Here is a 26061-nt window from a genome sequence, read left to right as displayed (position 1 = left end):
TCTAAGTACAAGATCAACAAACCAACTGACTGGACGTGTGCTCCAAATGTTTAGTTTTCACGGTCAGTTTTGCTTTACACATTTTGTTCTAAATGACACTTGATTACACATGATGGACATAATGAGCCACAGCAGACACAAAATGACCAGAATGCTCCGGGCCGAGACTGAAGGGCAAACAATGACGTGTAATGGAGCTGATTACGCTGACATTAAGGGCGCTCTATTTACACCTTTTCTCTGTGAATAAGTAGGACTCGGTTTCCTCTTCTCTCCCTGATATCAGACTTTTAAGGGTCCAATTTCCCTGATATCGTGCCAGTTCGCCGAGGACACTTGAAGTAATCAGACGTGTTATTTGCAATGTTAACCCTCTATTTGGCGTAATCAGGGTTATGGCTGTGAGCACGTGTGGAGTGACTTTGACATCATGTTGTTTTGTTCTTTGCGATCGTCTTCAGGTGTATGAGCACGCGGACGGCAGCAAAAGTCTGAAGCTGGGCGACTTTGGTTTAGCGACGGTGGTGGATGGACCTCTGTACACCGTCTGTGGCACGCCCACATATGTAGCACCTGAAATCATCGCAGAAACAGGGTGAGATGACCAGTTCAGACCAGAGCAGGGGTACGAGGGCACTTACCCAAGGGTACACTTACCCAGGGGTACGAGGGCACTTACCCAGGGGTACACTTACCCATGTGTACGAGGGCACTTACCCAGGGGTACACTTACCCAGGGGTACACTTACCCAGGGGTACGAGGACACTTACCCAGGGGTACGAGGACACTTACCCAGGGGTACGAGGACATTTACCCAGGGGTACAAGGGCACTATTACCCAGGGGTACACTTACCCAGGGGTACGAGGGCACTTACCCAGGGGTATGAGGGCACTTACCCAGGGGTACACTTACCCAGGTGTACGAGGGCACTTACCCAGGGGTATGAGGGCACTTACCCAGGGGTACGAGGACACTTACCCAGGGGTACACTTATCCAGGGGTACGGGGACACTTACCCAGGGGTACGAGGACACTAACACCCAGGGGTACGAGGGCACTTACCCAGGGGTACGAGGACAGGGGTACGAGGACACTTACCCAGGGGTACGAGGGCACTTACCCAGGGGTACGAGGACACTTACCCAGGAATACGAGGACACTTACCCAGGAGTACGAGGACACTTACCCAGGAGTACGAGGACACTTACCCAGGGGTACGAGGACACTTACCCAGGAGTACGAGGACACTTACCCAGGGGTACGAGGACACTTACCCAGGGGTACGAGGACACTTACCCAGGAGTACGAGGACACTTACCCAGGGGTACGAGGACACTTACCCAGGGGTACGAGGACACTTACCCAGGGGTACGAGGACAGGGGTACGAGGACACTCACCCAGGGGTACGAGGACACTTACACAGGGGTACGAGGAACGAGGGCACTTACCCAGGGGTACGAGGGCACTAACACCCAGGGGTACGAGGGCACTTACCCAGGGGTACGAGGACAGGGGTACGAGGACACTTATCCAGGGGTACGAGGACACTTACCCAGGAATACGAGGACACTTACCCAGGAGTACGAGGACACTTACCCAGGGGTACGAGGGCACTTACTCAGGGGTACGAGGACACTTACCCAGGGGTACGAGGACACTTACCCAGGAATACGAGGACACTTACCCAGGAGTACGAGGACACTTACCCAGGGGTACGAGGGCACTTACCCAGGGGTACGAGGACACTTACCCAGGAATACGAGGACACTTACCCAGGAGTACGAGGACAGGGGTACGAGGACACTCACCCAGGGGTACGAGGACACTTACACAGGGGTACGAGGAACGAGGGCACTTACCCAGGGGTACGAGGGCACTAACACCCAGGGGTACGAGGGCACTTACCCAGGGGTACGAGGACAGGGGTACGAGGACACTTATCCAGGGGTACGAGGACACTTACCCAGGAATACGAGGACACTTACCCAGGAGTACGAGGACACTTACCCAGGGGTACGAGGGCACTTACTCAGGGGTACGAGGACACTTACCCAGGGGTACGAGGACACTTACCCAGGAATACGAGGACACTTACCCAGGAGTACGAGGACACTTACCCAGGGGTACGAGGGCACTTACACAGGGGTACGAGGACACTTACCCAGGAATACGAGGACACTTATCCAGGGGTACGAGGGCACTTACCCAGGGGTACGAGGACACTTACCCAGGAATACGAGGACACTTACCCAGGAGTACGAGGACACTTACCCAGGGGTACGAGGGCACTTACTCAGGGGTACGAGGACACTTACCCAGGGGTACGAGGACACTTACCCAGGGGTACGAGGACAGGGGTACGAGGACACTTACCCAGGGGTACGAGGACACTTACCCAGGAGTACGAGGACACTTACCCAGGAGTACGAGGACACTTACCCAGGGGTACGAGGGCACTTACCCAGGGGTACGAGGCTGAGACTTGAGTATGCACAGTCGGGAACCACTCGAGTTTGTATATTTGAACTATTTGTTGTTGTTTTCTGATAACTGAACACTGTTCTTGTGCAGGTATGGCCTTAAAGTGGACATCTGGGCAGCAGGAGTCATCACATACATTCTCCTCTGTGGGTTTCCACCATTTAGAGGGTGAGTCTTTAAAAAAAACGGAAAAAAAAACATTGTAATTTGACGGTAACAACACAGAAACACACTAGATTACTTTATCTTGATATTTACATTAAGTGCATACAATACTTGCTCCAGAATATAGTGTATACCACCATGAAATGAGAGGATACGTAAAGCTCAGACGCCCTCTACAGGCGTGCAGTGGCATTACATGTTAGACCGTGGTGCAATTTCCAAATAATAGTAATAATAATAATGAAATAATAATTGTTTTGCAGGAGCTGTGAAGATCAGGAAGTCCTTTTTGACCAGATACTGATGGGGCAGCTGGAGTTTCCAATGCCGTACTGGGACAATGTGTCTGAAACGGCCATGGTGAATACATCCACCTCAGCAATAGCACCAGCGTTTCTGTAATGACGCTGCTTTTTAATAGTTATCGGCAGAAATGAAGTGACCAGAGTCTGCTTTATGAAACAGGAGCTGATCCGATCCATGCTGGAAGTGGAGGTGGATCAGAGATACACCGCTCTGCAAGTCTTAGAGCACCCATGGGTCACTGTAAGTTTGAAATTCAAACTCGGCTATAGTTACTTAGAGTATACTCAGCACATTTGAGAGAAAAGGTACTCTAACCCATTAAAGTCTATACATTGCCCTGTTGGAAGTAAGAGATGTCAAACTGTAATCCTAAATTCATTTCAATTTATACTGTCTAATAATAATGATATAGTAATCATAATAATCATAATAATAGATTACAGTTCTTCTCTTATGTGACCAGCTTTACATATTCTTTTTTAATGGCAAAATAATGTGTGTCTCAAACGGCCAGATAATGAAGCACTTCACATTTAAGTTCACATTTTCGAGGCCGAGATTAATTCTTATAATGACTGTGACCCGAATAAACCCAATTATCAATCAACCAAATATTCTTGACATCATTAGTTGGAAAATGTCAGTGGCTCCAATGCAGTAATAGAGTCGTTTCCTCGAATACATTTACACGTACTTGGCTTGTTTTAACCATTGCAGTCCCATTAATCGTCAGTCCCCGCGCCGCTCGATCGCCGCCTCTTTCACTTCTGATTTCAAAGGACGGTTCGGCTTGAATCGACCTCACATTTCTGTTTCTCCTCGGCCCAGGACGAAGGTCTGTGCGAGAACGACCACCAGCTGTCTGTAGCAGGGAAAATCAAGAAGCACTTCAACACCACCCCAAAGGACAAGGACACCACCGCCGGAGTCTCCGTCATCTCGGTGCGTTTACCCACACTTTCGCCCTCGGCTCGGCTCTGTTTGAAATCGATCGCTGTGCATTATAGACAGCGCTTTTTTTGAAAGGTTTGCGGATTGATTTGTTTGTTGGCGCTCTCTCTCTCTGTGTTCAGCTCGATGACAGCTTTTCTATGCAGAGATCTGGGTCGTTGGATTTCTACCAGCACCCAGCCATGTTCTGGATCAGGTACGCCGGGTTTGCACCGACACCAAACCCGCCGTTTAAAACCAAATAATCCCCAACGCGTCCGCTGGATGTCTGCCCGCCCACCCGCGCGTGTCCCGCCGCAGCACTTTGGCCTGTTTGTGTTTCCGCTTGTTTTGTGTGTGTTTAAAAGAGACGTGTTGTGCAAAATCAACTCCTGTAATCCTGTATTGTGCTGCAGCTGAGGCTGGAGTGCTCAGAAAATTCTTGTTCTCACCTACCCCCTATCCCCGCCCCCATCTCTGCACTCAGTCGCGATTATCTCACGAATTAAAACTCTTGAGTGGCACGTGTAGGTTCTAAGATGTCACGTAGTCACTTTTCACGACTAAACACGTGTAAATGACATTCTGCTGCTCGTTATTGTGAAACGTCACCGTGAAGAGGCGGAGCTTATCAGTTCAGGAAGTCAGTGGATCCGTTTTGATTATGAAGCCGAATTAGATCATTGTTGCAGTTTACAACGAACAAAATGTAAAACGCTGATGTACTTTTGTTCAAATTCAACAATAAGAAGCTGAAAAAGCATGACACGTCTCCTTTAAAGGTGCATTAACCTGAATAAGTACGACACGTCTCCTTTAAAGGTGCATAAACCTGAAAAAGCTTGACACGTCTCCTTTAAAGGTGCATTAACCTGAAAAAGCATGACACGTCTCCTTTAAAGGTGCATTAACCTGAAAAAGCATGACACGTCTCCTTTAAAGGTGCATTAACCTGAAAAAGCACGACACGTCTCCTTTAAAGGTGCATTCTGTAACCTTTGTGGCGGAGGGTCTGTCATGTGCTCGTCTCTGTGTAGATGTTGTCGCTTTTCCTGGAACGTTTGTGCTTGTGGCAACGCCCCTTTGAGTTGTTTGTACAAAAGGTCCAGAAGTTTATATATATATATATATATATATATATATATATATATATATATATATATATATATATATATATATATATATGTATATATATGTATATATATATATATATATATATATATATATATGTATATATATATAAATAAAGCCTTGTACAAACATTTCTTTACTTTGCAAAGAAATGGCACGCTTGATCCCTCCATGAAAATGTATTTTGTTTTAAACAAAGTAAAAAAAAGTGTGAAGTTTTATACCACCTCTGAGGGAATGTTCGGTATTGTTTTCCTTATAAACAAGTCAAGGTCATTATTAACCACTTCATTAATTATAACTTTATCAGACGAGGTCACGTTGCATTAAACACTGAAACATTCACTTCTATCGTTACTTTAAAGACTATTTTCCAAAGACAAACTGTCTAATTTTGGGAAACGTTCAATTCATTTTTTTGCATTTTGCTGATCAAAATCTTGCTGCTTTTGTGTTTCTTGGCACTTTTGTCTGCTCATGCGCTCCTCCTCATGCGCTCCTCCTCATGCGCTCCTCCTCATGCGCTCCTCCTCATGCGCTCCTCCTCATGCGCTCCTCCTCATGCGCTCCTCCTCATGCGCTCCTCCTCATGCGCTCCTCCTCATGCGCTCCTCCTCATGCGCTCCTCCTCATGCGCTCTTCCTCTTGCGCTCCTCCTCTTGCGCCCTTCCTCTTGCGCTCCTCCCCTTGCGCTCCTCCCCTTGCGCTCCTCCTCTTGCGCTCTTCCTCTTGCGCTCCTCCTCTTGCGCTCTTCCTCTTGCGCTCCTCCTCTTGCGCTCCTCCTCTTGCGCTCTTCCTCTTGCGCTCTTCCTCTTGCGCTCCTCCTCTTGCGCTCCCCCTCTTGCGCTCTTCCTCTTGCGCTCCTCCTCTTGCGCTCCTCCTCTTGCGCTCCTCCTCTTGCGCTCCTCCTCTTACGCTCTTCCTCTTGCGCTCCTCCTCTTGCACTCTTCCTCTTGCACTCCTCCTCTTGCGCTCCTCCTCTTGCACTCCTCCCTTTGCGCTCCTCCTCTTGCGCTCCTCCTCTTGCACTCCTCCCTTTGCGCTCCTCCTCTTGTGCTCCTCCTCTTGCACTCCTCCCTTTGCGCTCCTCCTCTTGTGCTCCTCCTCTTGTGCTCCTCCTCTTGCACTCCTCCCTTTGCGCTCCTCCTCTTGTGCTCCTCCTCTTGCGCTCCTCCTCTTGCGCTCCTCCTCTTGCGCTCCTCCTCTTGCGCTCCTCCTCTTGCGCTCCTCCTCTTGCGCTCTTCCTCCTGCACTCCTCCCTTTGAGCTCCTCCTCTTGTGCTCCTCCTCTTGCACTCCTCCCTTTCCCCAAATATTTTCAGTCCTGCCTTAAATCTAACCCCACCTCCCGGTCTCTCGTCAGACCACCTCTCTTGATAAGGCGGGGCAGGTTCTCAGACGAGGACGCCACACGGATGTGATCACCTTGACGACCGTAACCACGACCACCCCAGCTGAGCGGACGCAGCCTCCCAGCGTCCTCCACGGCTTGACCCCTCTGACCCTCGACCCCGGCGCAGACGTCTCCCCCGGCCTCTCCTCCGCCTCCACCGACGTGTCCATCTGCTCGGTCAACAGCACAGGACGCTCCCCCGGCTCGCCCTTCTGACCCGGGACAGGAAGAGCACGGGACGGGGACGGTTCTCTGTCCATCTGTCCATCTGTGCGCGAAAGCTGCCGTGGCAAACAGAAAGGCTCAACACACATTTACTGGATTGAAGAACTACATTTAGGTGTAGTTTAAAGGTGCGCGGTGTAACTTTCCTGGTGTATTCTGGTTATAGTCATGTACCTGCTGGTGGTCAGAAAACACAATCACAAACTAGGAATTGACACACAAACTGACAAAACAAAGAGTCTTCCGTTCTCGGCGTCACATCTAATCAGAGATGTCGCGGCATCATCTGGAATGTTCCATATTCAGGCATTAAGCTGCTGTTTAATTCATTGCAGGCGTTTTAATTGCTTAAAAAGTTAAAGAATCGTCCTGGTTTTATTGAGATGTATTGAGTTTAATGCCATGCAGTGTAAAAAAAATAACATTCAAACAGAAAGCTTACATAGTGCACCTTTTAAATGGCATTTGTCAACACTGATTAGGCCTTTTTACAAATCCAGAAACCAAAAACTACAAGAAGAGTTTCATTTAGTAAATAAATCCCAGAATTGTGGCCAATGGAGATCTTTCCCTACAACAAATTGTCAAAGTTCTGGGAAATAATGAATAATTCCAGACAAAAACTAGCACATACTATATGTTTTTAAACCACTTGAGTTAGTTTCACGTCATCGCTCTTGAACATTAAGAACGACACACCTTTAGGAACCGTCTCCTCCTTTCTCTCTCTGAAATCCAAGACTAAAAAACAACACCTGAACTCTGGTCGCTCTGGATTGTCCACACATGGCCGGGACGAGGGCGGAGAGGACGCGCCGCAGACTCAGAGGAAAGACTTTTATCCTTTTACTTTGTCCCATCTGAGCACACGCCACAGAGCTCACGGAGCGACGAAGCGACCTGCGGAGCCTTCAGTGATGATCGGGGCTCCACGCGGGGACTTCCTGTTTGATGGAGCAGCTCTAAAAAGGCAATATGAGGAAGAAGAAGAAAAACAAAAACAAATGTTCACGTTTTATTGAACCTTAACTCTTCGTTACTTGTCACTACATTTTTATATATACTTTTTCTCTTTGCGTTGTGGTTTCGTTCGGGGGGGGAAATAGGCGAGTAGACGTAGTAGAGCTCAGGAAAGTGTCGATAGGCTTCGGTAGTACTTGAATGTGACGTGAAGATAGCAAAAAGTAAGTACTATTAGGGATGTCTCGGTACCTACATTATGACTACCGTATTTTCCGCACTATAAGGCGCAAAAGCAAACAAAACGTGTACCGCACAAAATCGCCAGAAGGAATCCACATATAAACCGCGCTGGATTATAAAGCGCACTGTCGTTTTTTGAGAACATTTAAAAAGGCTTTGAAGTGCGCCTTATAGTGCGGGAAATACGGTACACGTGTCTCCTTCTATGTTTTTGTAACGGTGCCTGGACAACCAAATAGTTGCATCGTGTAAAAGAAGGATTTTCATATAAAAAAAAAAGTTTGAAAATAGTTGGAGGAAAAAAAAGTCTCAAGCACTGGTTGTTTTAGACGGCGTTGGTGATGCCTTCCTGTTCCGCTGGATTACACTTTACAGGCTGATAATGGTGCGTTCACTTGCTCTTTGTTATATGGGTTTCTCCGTAACACCCTGACAATGATAGCATATTGGTGCTTGGGTAGCAATTTTCACACTTAAACAACACTGATATTATGCTAATCGTTTGGCATCAATCAGGCTTAACGGTATGAGTAAAAGGCCCGCGCGGGGCTTTCCACAGGACGACCGGCCTAATATGCAGCAAGCGCCTCTTTAATAGTGTCGTGTCTACGGGTTTTCAGAGCGATGCAGATCCAGCAACGCTTTCATAGACGTTAACGCTCCAAAACGAAATGTTACAACTTTTGAATGGGCAAAAAGTACACAAACATCGCCATCAAACAGAAAGCTGAAACTTATGGATTTGATCGTTCACCAGTGTCGCTTTGTGTTTGTAAAATGTAATGATTTATTGTCTAAAAGGGAATATACAATTAAAAAAAAATATATATATATATATATATACACAAGCGTACAAATACAAACAAGTGACGGGCGGATTGATATATAACAATATTGATACATCGATACTGACACAGGTATTGAAAAGTATTGATTCTCATGCCAAAACATTCAATATATACAATTTTAATAAATATTTAACACATTGTTCATAGTTTATCTGCGCATATATTGATTTTTTGGATCAGTTCAAGCTGTGGTGGAGCGAAAAAACAGTCGCTCTTTCATAACAAGTTGATATTATTTGCAGTAGAGGTATTTCAATAGTACAAAAAATGAAAAAAATAAAAAACAATAACGCTGGTATCGCCCGTCACTAATGAGTACTAGTGCAAGATCAAAAGGAGATAAAACTGATCGAAAACCTTGAAAACAAATGAAAAGAAAATGAATAATAAATATTTTTTAAAAGAAAATAAAACCCTTTAAACTACGACACATGCAGTTACACAAGACTGAAAACACTCCACTCAAGAGCTGCTACTTCATCAAACGTGCTCAATTCTCACTCATTTTCACTCACTCGTGACATAAAAAAATAAAAACACACACACACCGGACCACATTGTACCATAACGTTAAGCCTGATGGATGTATTTTGTCATTGTTACACGACGCCTCGTTTACATCTCAACATGACAAAGTTGCAGGATACAGGCTGTTTTTGCACAATTCACTACAGTCTGTATTGCGTTGTAACTCTTTTATTTTTTATTTTTTAACGACTTCGGGACAGTGAACAACCAGCAGTATCATCTCACGACGAACAATGGGGAATAACTCACTATTGACTGTGTAAAAGTCGATCTGGAAACCTCACTCATGGCTTATTCATTCAGTTGAAAGCATGACAGACAAACAGTAGCCTATTCTTATACAACTGTCCAGTGAAATCAATGTGTATATGTCCCTGTAAATAACAATTTTATTTATTTTGATAGTTAACAATACAGTATATTTCTTTACTAGTAGAAAAATGTACAATTGTCCATGTGTGTATCAGTCTTGATGCAATAGAAAATACCAAGAGGAGATTGGAAAGGACTAGATTTATGAACGATATCTGGGGGGGAAACGACAAGGAGTTGACGATACTGGTTAAACGACAGGGGTTTTGTACGGGAAACGAATTGTCGATTATAGTCTAAAGGAGATCTCCCGGCAGTCGTCCGTTTCTGCCCGTGTCTGTGCTCGTCATCACATTTACCGGTGGTGTGTCGCCCGAAATGATAAAAGGTTTGATTTGCTGCTGCTGCTGATGAACTCCACATCCTCCTCCAGCACACGGACGTACACGTGGTTTACCAAAGTGCTCACTGCTGCACCGCTCTGTAACAACGTCTGTCGCAATACCAATAACTGTACCTCTGTCCGACAATGGTCTATCAATAAAGATGAGAATAATGAATAAACCGTGCGTTGAGCGGTCAATTTGATCGTTGTAGTCACATTTTGTCTCGTGGAAATGTGCTTTTGTCTGGTTGTAGTCGTTGTTATGAATTAATTATCAGGTGTTTTATTTTTGTTTTAGGCGTTAGGATTATTTTGCTAATCACAAACTGATCACAAGAAAGATAATTTTAGAAGCAAAATGAATAGGGCTGTTCATATTAGCTTTACTTCATCCAGAAGGTTAGATTTCATAAAGGCGGTCACATACTGGGCAACTATAATGTAGGTTTATTAAACAATTGGATAATGAAGGATTTCACTGTTTATTCATGGTGTCAATAACTGTGAATAAACAAAATTGTGGTGTTTCTTCTCACAATAGCTGTGACGATTGTGCATTATTTTGATTAAGAAATAGTTTAGGGTTATTTATTGGGAATTATTTATAGACTTGAACATATTTCATCTGCAAAACCACGTATTTAATGCCACATCAACAACATAAAACGTACCTTTATATTTATAATGTAATATAATCTTTAAAAAGTAATGACGAGGAATTGAATAAAAAACAACAAACCTATAGAACAGTAGAATGGAAAATGTGATTTGAATGGAATATTTTAGAAGGCAGAGCGCCCCCTAGAGGTGATTTCGAGCAAGAACACGAACAATCCACATTAATCCCATTATTTATCAACACACTATGAAGTAAAAGTGGGACAAGTAAAGCAGTGTTGTGGGACATGGACGGACAAGATGAATTTAATCTTATTTATTTATTAACCTTGTTTTAACCAGGTAAGAACCCATTGAGACCTCTTTTCAAGGGTGACCTGGATTCAAAACCAAAATAGGGATAATTACTTCTAATTCACGCTGGAACTAGAATGGAACCACTGGCAATATTTTAAATGTGTTTTACTTGTCCAGGTATGTGACGTTACAGTTTGCAGAAAGCGCGCAGATATGGGAACAAATCAATCTAAAAGTGTCCATCCCGGAGACACCTGTCATGCTGCAATGTCAAATATGGGAAGGAGTGTCTGGAATGCCTGCCAATGTGCTCAGATACATTTGGATTTGGCTTGGTGTTTTTTATTTAGTTAATTTTATTGTATTTCTGTAATTTCCTTGTGATTTGAATGCATTTTTCCTGCTATGTGAAGCACTTTGAATTGCCTTGTGCATGAAATGTGCTCTACAAATAAACCTGCCTAGTTCAATGTGACCACTAGAGGTCGTCGCAGCACTGCGCACACGCGGAGAAGAAGCAGTCTGCACCAAGCCCCCGGAAGCCAAGATGGCCGCCATTGAAACCTATGGAGTTGCTCATTGGCGCATGGTTCCAAAAACGTTTTTTAGTTCCGCATTACTTCCTGTATACTGGTATATCTCCTCCCACGTTTTGTGACGTCATCGCCGTGAGGCTTTGGCGTCGGGAGCGCGCACGTCACAGCAGCGTGAAAGACTCAGAAGAGTCAACACGGACTTTTGGAATAATTCGGCTTGAAATATTCTGTTTACGTAACGTATAATGATGAATTGTTATATCCATCTATAAATATAAATGTATCATGTTGTAAAGCTCTGATATTTAAGAGAATTATAAAGAAGTGTTAAGATAAAAAGTCTGGTTTAATGACAACGAATTACATTTAGAGGTCGAATAACGTCCTCATCATTTTCTGTAGTTTTTGGTTTGGGTATTTATTTTGTTATTAACTTTTCAGTTATTTATTTACATAATATAATTTGGCCAATATGCATTTTTTTTAATCAGATGAGAAGAAATATAAAATATAATCATCGATTCTGTTACATAATTGAGTTAAGAAGTATTTAATTATATTCAGTTTCCTTTTGTGTCGTTTTTTTTTTATCATGTCAATCTTTAATAAATACAAAACACATTTGTTTATTAATGTATTTAATAAGAATAATGAACATGAATGAACTTGTTCAATAAATGCAAATCTGATTATAACTACAAATGATAAATTGATTTTAGCCAGTTTTAGTTGAGTTTTAAAGCTACAATGTGGGAGTCCCTTATTAAGGAGTTTTGGAGTCTGTACTGTTCATTATTATCATCATCATTAATAGAATCAGAAAATGTATTGCCATTGTCAAAGAAAATAATTCACAAACAGTGGAACTTGCTTTGGTGATTCAGTGCAACATAAAAATATTAACAATGATAAAACAACCTGTATAAGTCAAATAGAACAAACTGAATAAGATAAGATATTCCTTTATTGTCCACACATGGGGAAATTTTGTTGTTGCAACACAGTAGATACAGAGGAAAAGGACAGATAACTTATAGAAATTTAAAAAAACACTCTTAATAGATCGATCTTAATAGAAGAACTCTTATAAACAAAAACTCCTCTAGACAGAACCTCTCATACCTAATAAGGAATGGAGGGGGAAAATAAAGATAAAATAAAAACAGCGTAAGACAAAATAATACTAATAATAATGGTAAAATAAACACTCTTTTTACATCAGTTGTATGCACATGAATGTGACATTATTGTGTTAAAATACTGAATATCTCAGTATTTAACAAGACTTTGTTTCCATGGCTACGCAGTCTTATGTACTTCAGTAACTCCTCCGTTCAGCTCCATCGTTTGACTGAGAGACAAACAGAACATGTCACAGCTTTAGATTATACAAGTCATAGAACATACACTTCATATGTTTTAGATTATACAAGTCATATAACATACACTTCATATGTATTAGATTATACAAGTCACATAACATACACTTCATATGTATTAGATTATACAAGTCACATAACATACACTTCATATGTATTAGATTATACAAGTCATATAACATACACTTCATATGTTTGTCCTGAAGCTATTTTACAGACACATGTGACACAGCAGTGGCTCTTTTGAAGAACAATTCTCATTTAGTTTTTTGGTCATAACAAAACAGACATTTTATAAATTCAAAGTACTGATTCTACACTGTTTACTTTTAGTCGAGGCAGAAGTTATTATTAAAATACCTTTTGCTTTGGAGTCGTCAGGAGTTTACTTGAGATGACTCTGTGTCTGCAGTGATTAGGTCTGCAGTGACCTGTAGTGACCTGCAGTGACCTGTAGAGCTCTGGACAGCACAGACAGACCAAACTCACTGGTCAGCACTCTGAAGATGAGAAAGATACTCATTAGAACATTGATATATTATGCACATTTAACAGAGAAAAGCTGGAATATGTTATTGACAGATTTACAATTCGCTCTGTAACACAAAAGTTCCTCTTTTCACATTAATTTTTAAAGCTAGAACCAAAAGTCATTTATTTATGCATACGTTTAAACCTTAGAAGTTAGAACATAACTGACATGTTTGCTAAATCTCTACATATTCCATGGAAGTAAATCCATGACATTCCTATAGAAAACAAGCATGTGCTTTGTTTAAACACAGCACACGTCATTATGAAATATGTAATAAAACCTCAAATGTGGTCTCAGCCCCTGTAAGTACAGCACTGTCACTTTTAAACACCTTTACATTTATATGTGTAAGATATGACCCATTTCAGCAGGTTATATTTGAATTATTGGTTGTTTTTTATAGCACATAATACAAACATCACTTTATTTCCCCTTCTTTCTCTAGTTTTCCTTGATCTGTGCTTAACCTCTTGTCTCTTAGAACATTTAGTAAGAGAAATAATGAGTTATTTATTTGCAGAAGCACGAGCCATCGTGACGTGTTATTGCATCTTTGTGTAGCTAAACTTTAGCTTACGTTAGCTCGTGTTAACTTGTGTTCACTCGTGTTAACTGTGTAATCGTTGTTTTACACTTCATATGGAACGATGTGTGAAACGTGAGGAATGACATACAAACACAACTTACGTGTATCGTGGTCTCGTCTCGTCACTTTTTTCTGCTTGTGTTTAGTTTCCGTCACATGTTCTCCCGAGGCTCGTTCATGAGGGTCACGTGCGCGCTCGGTGCGCGTACACCGTTCACCGGGAGGTTAAAAATGTATTTTTTAAGTATTTTAGAAACAGTTGAAGAGTGAAATTCCTTCTATTTTATTTTTAGACTAAAAACAATTTAGCATGTTTGGTAATTTTAGAGGCCGAACTCCTGAAATGGTCCGACCAAAAGGCTGCATTCTGCGAAGTGGCCACTACTCAATTTGGAGTCAGAGGCAGAGGGGGCGTACCCTATCCAGATAATATAATACATCCATGGTCTGCACCAGCTGCATTAGCTGTTAGCATGGAGCCGCTTGAATGAGGGACATTTCTATTGACCAGAGCTAACGGGACATTTAGAACACGCAGCACTGAATAAAGAAAGAACAGCGACACGGAGCGAACCAAGAACTGAGCTCATCCGGAGGGAATATGTCAACAGAGCGCTGAATGAGCCGTTAGCATTAGTATTAGCATTAGCACAACAAGCTCCGAGAGGACTTTATTTCCTGCCGCGAACCATGAGCGAAGATGACAAGTCTCCCACGGCGCTCAAAGACAAAGAGTCCACGCTGCTGTTCACCAAAGACGGGCAGAAGTACTACATGAACAAGAGCGGGGGACTGGACAGCAGGAATGTGGTCACGCCGCACGAGCCGGAGAGCGCGTCCTACGACATGGACGACGCGGACGAGGAGAGCGACATGCAGGACACGTCCGACCCGCGCGACGCCACCGCGAGCCCCGAGGAGCTCAACGACGAGGACGCGTCCGAGGGAGACAACGCCCCGAAACAGTGCACCTATGACGGCTGCACGGAGACCACCACCATGGTGGCCAAGCAGCGCAAGCCCTGGATGTGCAAGAAGCACCGCAACAAGATGTACAAGGACAAGTACAAGAAGAAGAAGAACGACCAGGCCATGTCCAGCGGGAAACTGGACGTGAGTAAAGCGGCGACGGTTAATCGGAATCGTTGGTATTAGTCGATAGGTTAATCGCAATTTGGAAGCAGTATGTAAAGCACATTCCCCCATAATCAAAATATACCGTTTTGTTTTGTATGAAGTGTTCTGTTTTTTGAAATGCAAGATGTTTTATTAGTTTGTCAGTTCCTTTGCCTTTTCCCCTGGACACTTTTAAATATGAATTGTTCTTAAAAACAATCATTACAAATCTAATGACAATCGAAAATCAGATATGTCACTCTCAAATCATTGAGCCTTTTAAAATCATCTAAAGTACATTCTGATAGTTAAAAAACACACATTATACGTTTCGGGGGATGTTAAACATTATATTATAACATAAGTACATCATTGATTGACATTTTGCACACCGCCTTCTAAAAGGGCTTAATTTACTGTTTAAAACTGCAGACCCTCAATCATGACCACCCTATACCAACATTACTGGAATCATGGTTTGATATATTTAAAATCTTCTGTGGGAGGCCCTCAAACCGCCCTGTTCTCAGTAAGGCCGATGATAACAACTTAATAAACAAACAGTTTGGGCACAGAGACATCAAACTTCATTATCTTGCCGCCCCAAAATGTGCACGTGTTCCAGTTGTTCCTCTGGCTGTATCAAAACACCGGAGGCTTCACATTGTTTCCTCTCAGTTTCCCGGATCACATGAACGCAGCCTTGTGTTTCCAGATCGCACGCAGCGTTTGGAGCTTTGGCAGTGAGTGTGGGTGATGAGTGATGAAGTCTGCCCCTGTAAGAGCTCCAAACTAATATTAGACTGAAGCAGGTTTGTCACATTTTGGATTAAAGTGCTTAATAGCGAGTGAACAGTCGTACAAACACGAGCCCGGATAAACCACTGGAACACTGCAGAATATGGGATCGTTCATAGTGGAACTGATCACTTTTCTCCAACTGAATGACATGTTCCTGACCTTTCCGAGTCCAATTGTTGAGGAAATTAATTGTAGGCTGAGAGGAAGTGTCTTTTTATCTCCCCCTGCTGTTGGCTAATAGGCTAGCTCTGCTCTGAAGACGCTAAATGTAAGACTTTTAGCTTCAAGGACTAAATTAAAATGAAATAAAGGCAAAGACACACATTTTTGATGGAGGGTGTAGAGAGGTGCCTTTTCTACAGCATGTTTTCTACAGTATACTACGGTACTTTTGAAGACCGTGAGTTTATTTCATGTACATGTCACTAATCCGCCCTGTTGTCCCGGCCCGTCTCAGGAGAGTGCAGAGGAGCGCCCGGTGTCTGTGAATAAGCAGCGTTTGGGGGCGATGGGCGACCGACCTGCCAGACCCTCCCTCATAGAGCAGGTCCTCAACCAGAAGCGGCTGGTAAGTGTGACTCACCCGTCTCCGTCCGGGTGGATGGATGTTCTGTACGGACACATTTCGCGTTGTCCCGGTGAGGCAGCTGCCATTGTCACGGGGGGATTTCCGTGGCTCCACGAAAATCCTCAAAGCAGCTGTCGCCATCGGCAGACGAGGCTCCACTGGCGGTTCTGTGATCAATTGTTCCTTTAAAACAAGTGCAGTGGTTCTAAACTGAGCGTATTGGGCGTCTATTCCCCCCCACATGTACAAAATATATTTCTAATTACAATAAATGCATCATAAATAGTATCTATAACAGGAAACTGAAAGGCAAAGGCAAGCTGTGTGTAGCCATAGATATAAAATGGATATAGAAGTCACGTTTTAATAACTTTTCCACATATGTTGGACTTTTATACTATAGAATTGGGTTGGATTTATTATGTAAAAAATAAGGTTTTTATAGCAACACGTTTTACCTTTTAAATACATATTGGCGGTGCCCTTGAGCGTAGCGTGTACTGCAGTTTAACAGATGGGTTGTCCGCCTTCAAAACAGATTTAATGCGATCATTTTTGAATAACTTGGACACAAATCAATAGTCTTCTACCGTTTATGTTATTTTGAATACATTATCACGATTGTAAATGTTTATTTCGTTAACGTAACTGGGTTTTCACTGATACATTTTGAGTTCTTGTCTGCTAGCTCAGCCAAACTAACACATTTGGAACGGTGGGTTGTTTATGGTGTTAAAATGACCTAAAAAACCCGTAAACACTTCAGTATGCACAGATTGGTGACTTTTAGTAGTATGTTTTAAATGTGAGATATTTAACGAGTGTATTGTCGACCCCTGCACACTTTTCTTTCTTTTCTTTTCCTGTGTGAATAGTCTACGTTCTCCTGTTCATGGTGTATGTTGTTCATGACTAACTTGCCCGTCTCTCGTGTGCCACAGTCGTTGCTGAGGAGTCCGGATGTGATCAGTTTCCTTCAGCAGCAGCAGCAGCTCCTCGTCGCTCAGAATCGCTCTCAGGCACAGCCGCAGTTTCCGGGCTGCTGACACCGGCCCCCAGACTTCACCGTAGCAACTGTCCCCAAGGAAACACTGAGGAGGGAATGGCGGAGGCTCTACAGACGGGGATGTCTATCAAGAAGGAAGCGTCTGGGCAGAACAATACAACGAACTCATTTCTAAACGCCAAACCATGGAGCGCCGTTCAAAGGCTATATTTATGTCGATTTTACTGTTGTGAAATAATGTGAAATACTGTTTTCTTGTGTGTTTTGTGTGTTCAGAGCAATCATGAAGATGGGTGAGGGGACATTGCCTCTTGAGAATGATCCGTTTAAAAAAATCATTAATCCGGTTTGACAGTAATTAAAGTAAAGAGATTGTCTCGATGACAATCAAATGACATGTAAAATGTGTAGCATTGTTTCCACGTGGAGCTTTCAGACATTTTGAAGAACTTAAAAGGTTTTAAATTGTTGAGCAAAGAAAATGTTAACTTATTAAAGGAGTTTTTAAGGAGTGTAAGTTTTCAAAGCACAGCTGAGTTCTGTGCTGTATGTGATGGAAATGTTTATACCTTTTCAGTGAACACATCGTTCTGAAATAATGAATAACATTCATTAAAATGAGAACTTGATTTAAGACTGATACCTGTTCCTAATTGGATTGGTCTGATTTATTGTAGATTTTCTTCTTGTAAACAAGCCCTAGTTATTGATTTACCTGTAAAAATCACAAGCTAAAATCAAACAAAACATGTTTTTTCTTAAAGAAAATCATATTTAATAGAAGTAAAAATAATACATTACATCAACACTGGTAAATAATAATAATAAAACACAGTAAAACAGTCCCGACTACAGTAATGACATCTTCAGTACCAAATGTACCCAGTTCATCTTCTTTGGGAGTGCAGCTTTTGGAGTAAATGGACATTGAAGTTATAAATACGCAGCTCTCATCTATGCAGTACTATAAATACAAACCAGCCAAACTAAATGCACTGTACAGCCAAGTGTGACTCGCAGGTCGGCACGTTCAGAAGTGTGGAAACAGTGCTTTTGTCTTATGAGACGGAGGAGATGGGATTGTGAGGAGATCCCATCTGTGTCAGCACCTTATCCAGCCACTGCAGGGGCCCGTGCAGGTGGACCTCTATCCAGCAGGGGGTGCTCGTCACGTCCTGCCGGTGGTACTCGGCTCCCCAGCCCTGAAAACATGAAACAAAAGAGATATCCTTCATGATCTAAGGCCATTGTGCACTGCAGGGAAAAAAGAGCAGCTAATTGTGAACGGTAACTCTTAAAAATACATTGAAACTGACGGGAGACTCTGTAGAACATAAAACACAATATATTAAATAATAAAAGAGATAAGACCAAGGGAGTGGAAACGTATCATAAAACTATCACTTAAACGTCCTCAAACACATTAGTACAAATATTATAGAGGTATATACAGAGAGAGAGTGGACTATATCTAAGGATGGACAATATATTGTTCATGATTTGGTCCAATATTATTTTAAATCCCTGATATTTTGAACCAATTTGCCAACCTGAACATCTCGACATTTTTGCAGTGTCTCGATACATATACAATATTTAAGAAATGTGTCAGGAATGTGCTAAAATGTGCCTGTAAATGTCTTGGTTGACCGTTCAAGTATCCCACATCTACTTAATAGACGGTACAATAACAAGAAAAGTGCGGAAATATCACTTTAAACACATTTTAGTAGTTTTAATTATAGGTGATGTACTCGATCTTACAACTCTTAACAACTATTAAGGTATCCATTTTTTAATAATTTCTAATCTCTGTGCATCAGACATATCATTTTAACCACATTAATGAGTTGAAATTGAAATAAAGAGCTATGTTGCATCAGGGAATCAAGGTAGTGATGAAGCAGATAAAAGATGTGCTGAGAAGAGCTTTGTCTTATAATTACTGTGAAAATACTTGTAATTAGATCACAGTTACTAGCAAAGTACTCAGTTACAGTATTTGGGACATCAGACACAGAGCTTAGGAGGAGAATGCCGGACACAGCCTAAACAAGGGGCCCAGTGAATGTTCTTAAAGTATAAAACCCATAGAAATGACTCATTCTGGCGGCTGAACAGCTCAAAAGACAGACAGAGAGCCGCAGATTGTAGCAGTTATTCCCACTTGAGCCGGTTTATACAACTCACCTCTGTTTGCATGTCATTAGTAAAGCATAAAAGCAGGTTCATTGATATAATGTTACAAATAAAGCACCTTGACGAAGCTCATGCGGATGGTGCACATCTTGGTGAGTTCGTAGACGACCTCGAAGCCGTGGTTCACAGACTGGGCCAGGAGCTGAGCGAACAGCTGGTTGTTGAAGATCTTCAGACTGCAGCCGCTCGGGATCTTGCACACGGTGGTGGCGTGGAAACCGTGCTGGAAGTTACAGTTTCTGCTCTGGACAAAGATGCTGCTGTCGCTGAGGCACTCGGCGTAGACTTCGCCCCCGACGTAGTACAGGTGCAGGCCTGAAACACACATCGTTTATCAGCTGGAGGAAGACGCACTGCCCCTTTCTCTTTTTACGCTGAACCTTTTGTTTTGCCTTTTCAATCGCAACCGCTGGAGTGTCATGAATGATGTGATGCTACGTAAACAATAATACTGAAACTACTTTATACTACTGAAACAATCACTTTAAAGAAGGATAATAGCCCAAAACAAATGGTTCAAGTGGAGTTGTTAAAAGCATTAGCTGCAATAAATAAATAGCAGAATAAAACACTTAGGTCAGGGGTGTTCAAACTACTAAATGTGGCCCTCAGACCAGTTTCTGTTGGCCCTCAGGCTTGACCCTAGTACTTTTACTGTCAAATTAAATTCAAATTTAAAAATAAAACCCAATATTAATTTCCAAGTCTTATTAAAGGAGTGAAGGCATCGAAACTATGTTAAATGCAAAATTCCAGATGGTTGACTTCATTGGCTGGTTGTCTGTGGCCCTCGGCTCCGTGTGAGTTTCAAAATGTGGCCCTCGGTAAAAAACAGTTTCAACAATGTGTTAATTATTCAACCCTCAATCATGTTACGAAAACTGCAAAATATACACACAATAAACATTGAGCCAAATACTGTGCCATCTCTCGTTTGGTGACGTTGCCATAGTAACTACCGTGAGTGACAGGCCAAGCAATGTCACGCACGAAATGACTACAATCAGGGAAAAGCTTCGCCCCAACACTTCTGTTGCTGTGGCAACTAAAGAAACACCCTGAACACCGCTTTATTGATTGAAAGGGGGCGTGGCACTGACCGGCTGTTACACCCAAAACTGCAGCTAATTCACTCCAAGCCCTTTCTGCTCATGTGCAAATAAATGATTAAAGTCGTAATAAAATAATTAGTTGATGAATAAAAAATGTGTTGGACTAAAACACCTTTGAAAACACCATCGACTAAACGACTGCTGCTGGGTCAGGCTTTCTCTTAGTATTAAGTCGTTTTTAAAGGTTTACTTTAATAGTTACAGGATCAAGTGTAAATCGCGTAATTAATAATAACTAACTGCGGACATTATATGGCACCAAACGGTTTCAGATCATATTATTTATTGTACAGGAAAAACAAAACTCAGGGATATTGATAATACTCTCGTAAAAGATATGTGTATAAACCACAATAATGTCACTATCTCTGTCATGTTTACATATCTGCTCTATAAAAGACTGGAAAAGTGTAAAAGAATGCACTATGTTTATCTATGTGTGTCAGGTCATATCATATTACATCTGATCTGCGTGTTGTTCTGTCACAAATATAATATCCACAACTATAGGCTCCAGTGCCTCACAACTCACATGGTTTGGAATAAGACAGAATCACACTTTCCTCATAATTTAGCCTTTTTATTACTTTTTTGGAAATTCTATGGAAAAAAATAATGTGAAATTTCCTCCAGAACTGATTTAAAGGTAAATAAACACATCATTTTACATGTTTAAAGTGCATCTCTCTCATTTCACACAGAAAACACCACAAAGTCAAAATCACAGCCTCGCGCTCACCTTTCCCGATGTGGCGCCTCGTGTGTTCGATGGTGGAATTGCGGTTGACGTTGGACAAGAGCCCGAGGCAGAAGCGGTTCTTGTTGTTGGACGGGTCGGTGAAGCCGTCCACCAGAACGCTGCGGGACGAGGCGTGGAACGTCTCCCCCACGCGGTTATTCAGCTCGTAATAAGCGATGGAGCACCAGTACTCGGGCTCCTCGTAGCACACGGGCCGTAAATCTGCACCAGACCAAGTATTGATCGGTCAGAAGACAGATATATAAATGAAAGTGTATAGTTTTTCTAATAACGTGCAGGTGATGCCACATGTTTATCTCCAGGTGACTTTGAGTTAGCTTGTACTATTGATCCACTTTTACTAGGCCGTAAACATTTAAAAGGGAAGTAAAATACACACAAACGTGCCACTTTGATAAATGAGCTGAGGCTTGTCAAAAGAAGGTTAAAAATATATAATTCCATCCATCATCAAATCTCACAATTCCACACTCATCTTAATTTATTGAAGTTAACTTATTTATGATACCAGGAGAGGATAAAGAGTCGATGGTTAAAAAGGAAGCTGAGGACGTGGAAGGGTTGCACACTGTATTATATTATGTATTTTGTAATCTGATCCATGTATGAAATATACTCTCGCAGGCGTCACCTCTGTGTGGAGCAGAAAAGGTGAGTTTGGTGGTCTCTGGGGGCTTCACGTCCTCCTGTGGACTGTTCTCCATCATGCTGTAGGGAGGGGGCGGAGTCTCAGCTGAAACACATCACACACATTGTTAGAGCTTTATGCAATTTCTTATATAGACAACACTGCAAAATGAATATCTAACATGGACTAAATTGTTTAATAGTTATGGGATATTTCTCACTGGTTTCAGGACTTTTCTGAATAGTTACAAAGTTAATTTAGCTTAAAAGAAGTAAATACATTTGCTCAGGATTGTGTCATAGACAGTTCATCTTAACGTTAAACCAATGGAGATTTTAAAGTCACTTCTAAACTATTCTATTATTATGCCATCACTTTATCAGGTTCGTTTGTTTACGTCTTATTACTGTTTCAGGATTTAGCACATTTTGAATTTTCTCACCCAAAAATTGGTTGGAAATAAGAAGAGATGTATTGAAACAAGTCAGCAGCATTTGGAAAACCAGGGAAATGATCTAAATACAAGTAAATACACCTTAATTTGTCCAAACTATCCCGATTGTTACTCTGCTGTCACTCACCTGCGATGTGATACGGACTCCCGGGGTCGGTGGAGCTGCTGGGGGAGTCGGGGAAGCTCTGCGTATTGGGCGACTGGACGTGAGCGGACGAGGGGGACGAGGAGGCGAACGAGGCGCAGGGCAGCGGCGGGAACGAGTCGGGATAGGTGGCATTCTGGGGCATCAGCGGTTCGTTGTGGAGGGAGGCGTTCCTGAACTTGGCCAAAAGGCTGTGCTGCGGGTTGAACTCGCTGTGGCGCGGCACCAGCACAGGGGGCAGCACTGAGCGGGAGAAGAAGATCACATTACAGCAAAAAACATTGAAAAAGCTTGATTTGACTCAGTGATCTGTTCTTCTGTATCTACCTCTGTATCTACCTGCGTTGCACCAATGAAAATTCCCCATGTGGGACAATAAAGGAATATCTTATCTTATCTTATCTTATTTAGCGTATTAAAGTCTTTAAGAGCCTTGATTTTGTCTTGGTTTTTAATATCATGAAGCAGTTTGATAAATTCAGACACTGCAACCATATCGTGTATCGCGGTCATGGCAGCGCCGGCCTATCGACGCTGTGGTTAAAAACGTTGACATCGAGGTCCGTTTGGCGCCGCGTGTGAGCGTACCTGGAGTCTCCACGCGCCTGTAGTGGTACGGGTTGACGCAGATGTCCTTCTGTTTGGATCCGAAGGGGAACTCGCAGCAGTCGAGGGCCTTGAGCTCGTGGTGGGACTGCAGGTCGGGCCAGCGCCACACGCGGCAGTAGATGACGTGGGGGAGGCCTTTCCTGTGGGACACCTGCAGCCGGCCGTCCAGAGAGCGCGGGATGGTCACGCACTTACCTGCAGGAAACACAGAACACGCTAGGAACAAAGGCTGGACTTGTACCGTATTTTCCGGACTATAAGTTCTCTATTATGCCAAAAAATGCATAATAGAGAAGAAAAAAAACATATATAAGTTGCGCTGGAGTATGAAATGCGGTTGCAAGTGTGAAAATGACAAATAATATCACATATAAGTCGCTCTAGAGTATAAGTATATAGTATAAATATAAGTATAAGTCACACCCCGGCCAAAACTATAAAAAAAGGTGCGACTTATAGTCCTGAAAATACGGTAATATCCAATCAAACACTCAATTTACTTTTGAACACTATTTATTGTTGCGCTGCTCTGTGTATTTCTATATGCTGAAATGACAAATACATTCTGATACTGTTCAAGGGTCAGTTATTAACAACTTTAGTTCTATCATACATTTAAGCCAAGAAGAAAAAGTTGTGTGTTTCCGGTATTAACCCGACCGACCTGAATTTAAAAAGAATGGAAACCCGACCTTAAACATTTTATCGCAGATTTACCGGCCGTACGTTTCGAGAAAATCGCCGGACTTTTGATTTTTGGGTTTGTTTTACCTCCGGGCGCATCCATGTTTGCAGAAGCAGCCTGCGCAGAGGCTCATATTAGGGGGCGATGGCGATATGCACGCCCGGTGTTTCAGCTGTGAAGTTATTGTCCCGCTTTACTTGTGGGATATAATCATATAATCGTTTTATGAGCAAACATCATTCACAAACGTGGTGTGAGTACAGCGCCAGATCAACTCGGGGAACTTGCAGCTGTTCAGAACAGCGACCAAAAAGTGGTTTGTCTCCGTGAGCAAAGCAGCAAGGACTCGTCACAGCGGTGTTATATTTCCTGTGACAGAACGTGTGAACGCAGTGAAACTACAAAACCAAACAATCCCGTGTTCGCTCCTTTCCTCATCGGAGCCACGGAGCGAATAGAAGCCAAAGCCCCGCCTCCCGCATCCGTTCATCTGACCGGTGAGATAAACACACCGCAACAGAGCGGTCACTTCTGAGAAAAGAAAACTGTCTGCAAAACCTGACTGAGGATTTAAAAAAACATGTGTAAAAAAAATAATAATAATCCGACCTACCGACTTGGATTTTTTCAATGTTACCGGAAACGCACCATTTTTTTTTGGCCTTAAAATACAGGTTAAAAAAAATAACCTACTGTAGAAAATGTATGAATGAAGTGAATTATTTTTACATTTTGATTTAATAACATCGCTGTCTTTGTGAAATAATGTGTTTTGGCATAAGTTTACTTTTGATTAAAATAGTCGGTTATTTTAAAAGCCGACAAGTCACAATTCTTCTGATGAATGGCGGCCGCCCCAGGGCACCAGACTTAAGTTAAGTCTAAGTTAAGTTCAAAAAGAGCATCTAAAGTCAAAAGGGAAGCTTTAGGGCGCCTTCACATTAAAGCCCAGATGTAGACTCGGTTTAGTCAAGGTTTGGTTCTGGGCTCAGTGTACGAGCCGGTGTGGACGGAGCCTTTAATCCCGCGGCTTAATACCCACTTGGTTGCCCGGGACAACTCAGAGCCTTCTCCAGCTCCTCCATGGCGCCTTTCTTCTTTTTGAGCTTCTTCACCAGCGAGTCCACCGCCTTCTCGGCCCATTTCTCCTCCTCGTCTCCCTGCTTCCAGCCCAGCAGACGCTTGACCGCGGGGCTGGTGAAGGAGAACAGGGACGTGATGGAGGCAGAGGTGTTCATGGCGAGCGCGCGTGAAAAGGCTTTCAAGCTTGACAAGAGCTCGCTTTGGGGGGACGCCGCAGAGGAAGTGACAATATGTCCGGAGAGGAGAGGTAAATAAGGCAAGAGTGGAGCGAGAGGACAAGGGACAGGGGACAGGGGACAGGGCTAAATCCCCCCCGTGTGCAGGCGCAGAGGGGACGGGGCGGAGCGGGGGCCCGGAGGGGTCTTGATACGGAGCGTCCCGCAGCGAAGGTTAGTCCTCACACAGTCAGAAGTCCAGCTCGAGTTTCAACCATCTGCCAAGAGAGAGCAGAGAGAGAAAGAGTGATACTTCAAACAGGAACAAATATACTGTAGTAATTATAACAACGTTCAAATACTATTGTGAATGTTGTTCTGACCATATGCAAAGTTTGAATATTGTCTATAATGTTTAGAGCAAAAAATAAATAAATGCAAAAAGCTGTTTATTAAAAAAAAGAAAGAAAATCAAATGAAAAATAGTTATGTCATGGTTCAAACACGAGTATAAAGTGATATTTCTGCACTTTTGTGATTCATATTACTGGCATTTCATATATATTTCAGTATATTAATATACTGAGATTTTTGTCAAACCGCCAAACTCTTTTGGTTAATATTACATATATTTATGAAACAACAAGCCACTAAACTCTTTGTACTTTAGTAGTATTCAGCAAATGTTGAATATTTACAGATGTAATGCTTTTAATGTCAAGTTGAAGACAGTATTTTACTTCTATAGAAACTGGGTGGATAAAATGTGAAGGAGCTGGAAAACTATAACAAACAAACGACTTCTGTTCGCTCTTATTGTCATTTGCTTCCTCAATGGTTTTCTAATTGTTGATTAATAGCTCTGCTGGTTGAGAGTTG

General features: G+C 42.6%; 3 protein-coding genes and 1 long non-coding RNA gene across 5 annotated transcripts in view; 2 read left to right on the top strand and 2 right to left on the bottom strand.

The window, feature by feature from the left end:
• dclk1a (doublecortin-like kinase 1a) overlaps positions 1-6710 on the top strand; it is an 84385-nt gene extending 77675 nt beyond the window's left edge. Inside the window, exons 11-17 of one of the 2 annotated variants that reach the window (XM_072445867.1) lie at positions 462-595; positions 2576-2653; positions 2914-3010; positions 3116-3196; positions 3785-3898; positions 4030-4103; positions 6380-6710. In XM_072445867.1, coding sequence (XP_072301968.1) covers positions 462-595; positions 2576-2653; positions 2914-3010; positions 3116-3196; positions 3785-3898; positions 4030-4103; positions 6380-6437 — 636 coding nt within the window. In that variant the 3' untranslated portion in view covers positions 6438-6710. The remainder of the gene's footprint in view (positions 1-461; positions 596-2575; positions 2654-2913; positions 3011-3115; positions 3197-3784; positions 3899-4029; positions 4104-6379) is intronic. The other variant, XM_072445869.1, reaches the window with a different exon arrangement.
• Positions 6711-12140: 5430 nt separating this feature from the next.
• LOC140360603 (uncharacterized) lies at positions 12141-14043 on the bottom strand. Its single transcript, XR_011926934.1, has 3 exons — positions 13963-14043; positions 13101-13240; positions 12141-12712 (listed from the first exon to the last, which is right to left on the bottom strand). It is a non-coding gene; the product is annotated as an uncharacterized lncRNA (long non-coding RNA).
• A 277-nt stretch (positions 14044-14320) lies between these two features.
• On the top strand, positions 14321-17981 carry rfxap (regulatory factor X-associated protein). The gene is made up of 3 exons (XM_072445874.1): positions 14321-14974; positions 16236-16346; positions 17288-17981. Exons 1-3 carry the CDS (start codon positions 14552-14554, stop codon positions 17390-17392), a joined length of 639 nt encoding a protein of 212 aa, XP_072301975.1. The 5' UTR covers positions 14321-14551; the 3' UTR covers positions 17393-17981.
• A 415-nt stretch (positions 17982-18396) lies between these two features.
• smad9 (SMAD family member 9) lies at positions 18397-25182 on the bottom strand. Its single transcript, XM_072445871.1, has 7 exons — positions 24987-25182; positions 23239-23454; positions 22633-22893; positions 22055-22156; positions 21403-21624; positions 19610-19866; positions 18397-18554 (listed from the first exon to the last, which is right to left on the bottom strand). The coding sequence occupies exons 1-7, from the start codon at positions 25180-25182 to the stop codon at positions 18411-18413; spliced, it is 1398 nt and encodes a 465-aa protein (XP_072301972.1). The 3' UTR covers positions 18397-18410.
• Positions 25183-26061: the final 879 nt, after the last annotated feature.

This window comes from Eucyclogobius newberryi, unplaced genomic scaffold (genome assembly GCF_026437365.1).
Source record: "Eucyclogobius newberryi isolate DKJ021-1_F unplaced genomic scaffold, fEucNew1.0.hap1 SCAF_15, whole genome shotgun sequence".
NCBI lineage: Eukaryota > Metazoa > Chordata > Actinopteri > Gobiiformes > Gobiidae > Eucyclogobius > Eucyclogobius newberryi.
This window is presented reverse-complemented; position numbering and strand designations above follow the sequence as displayed.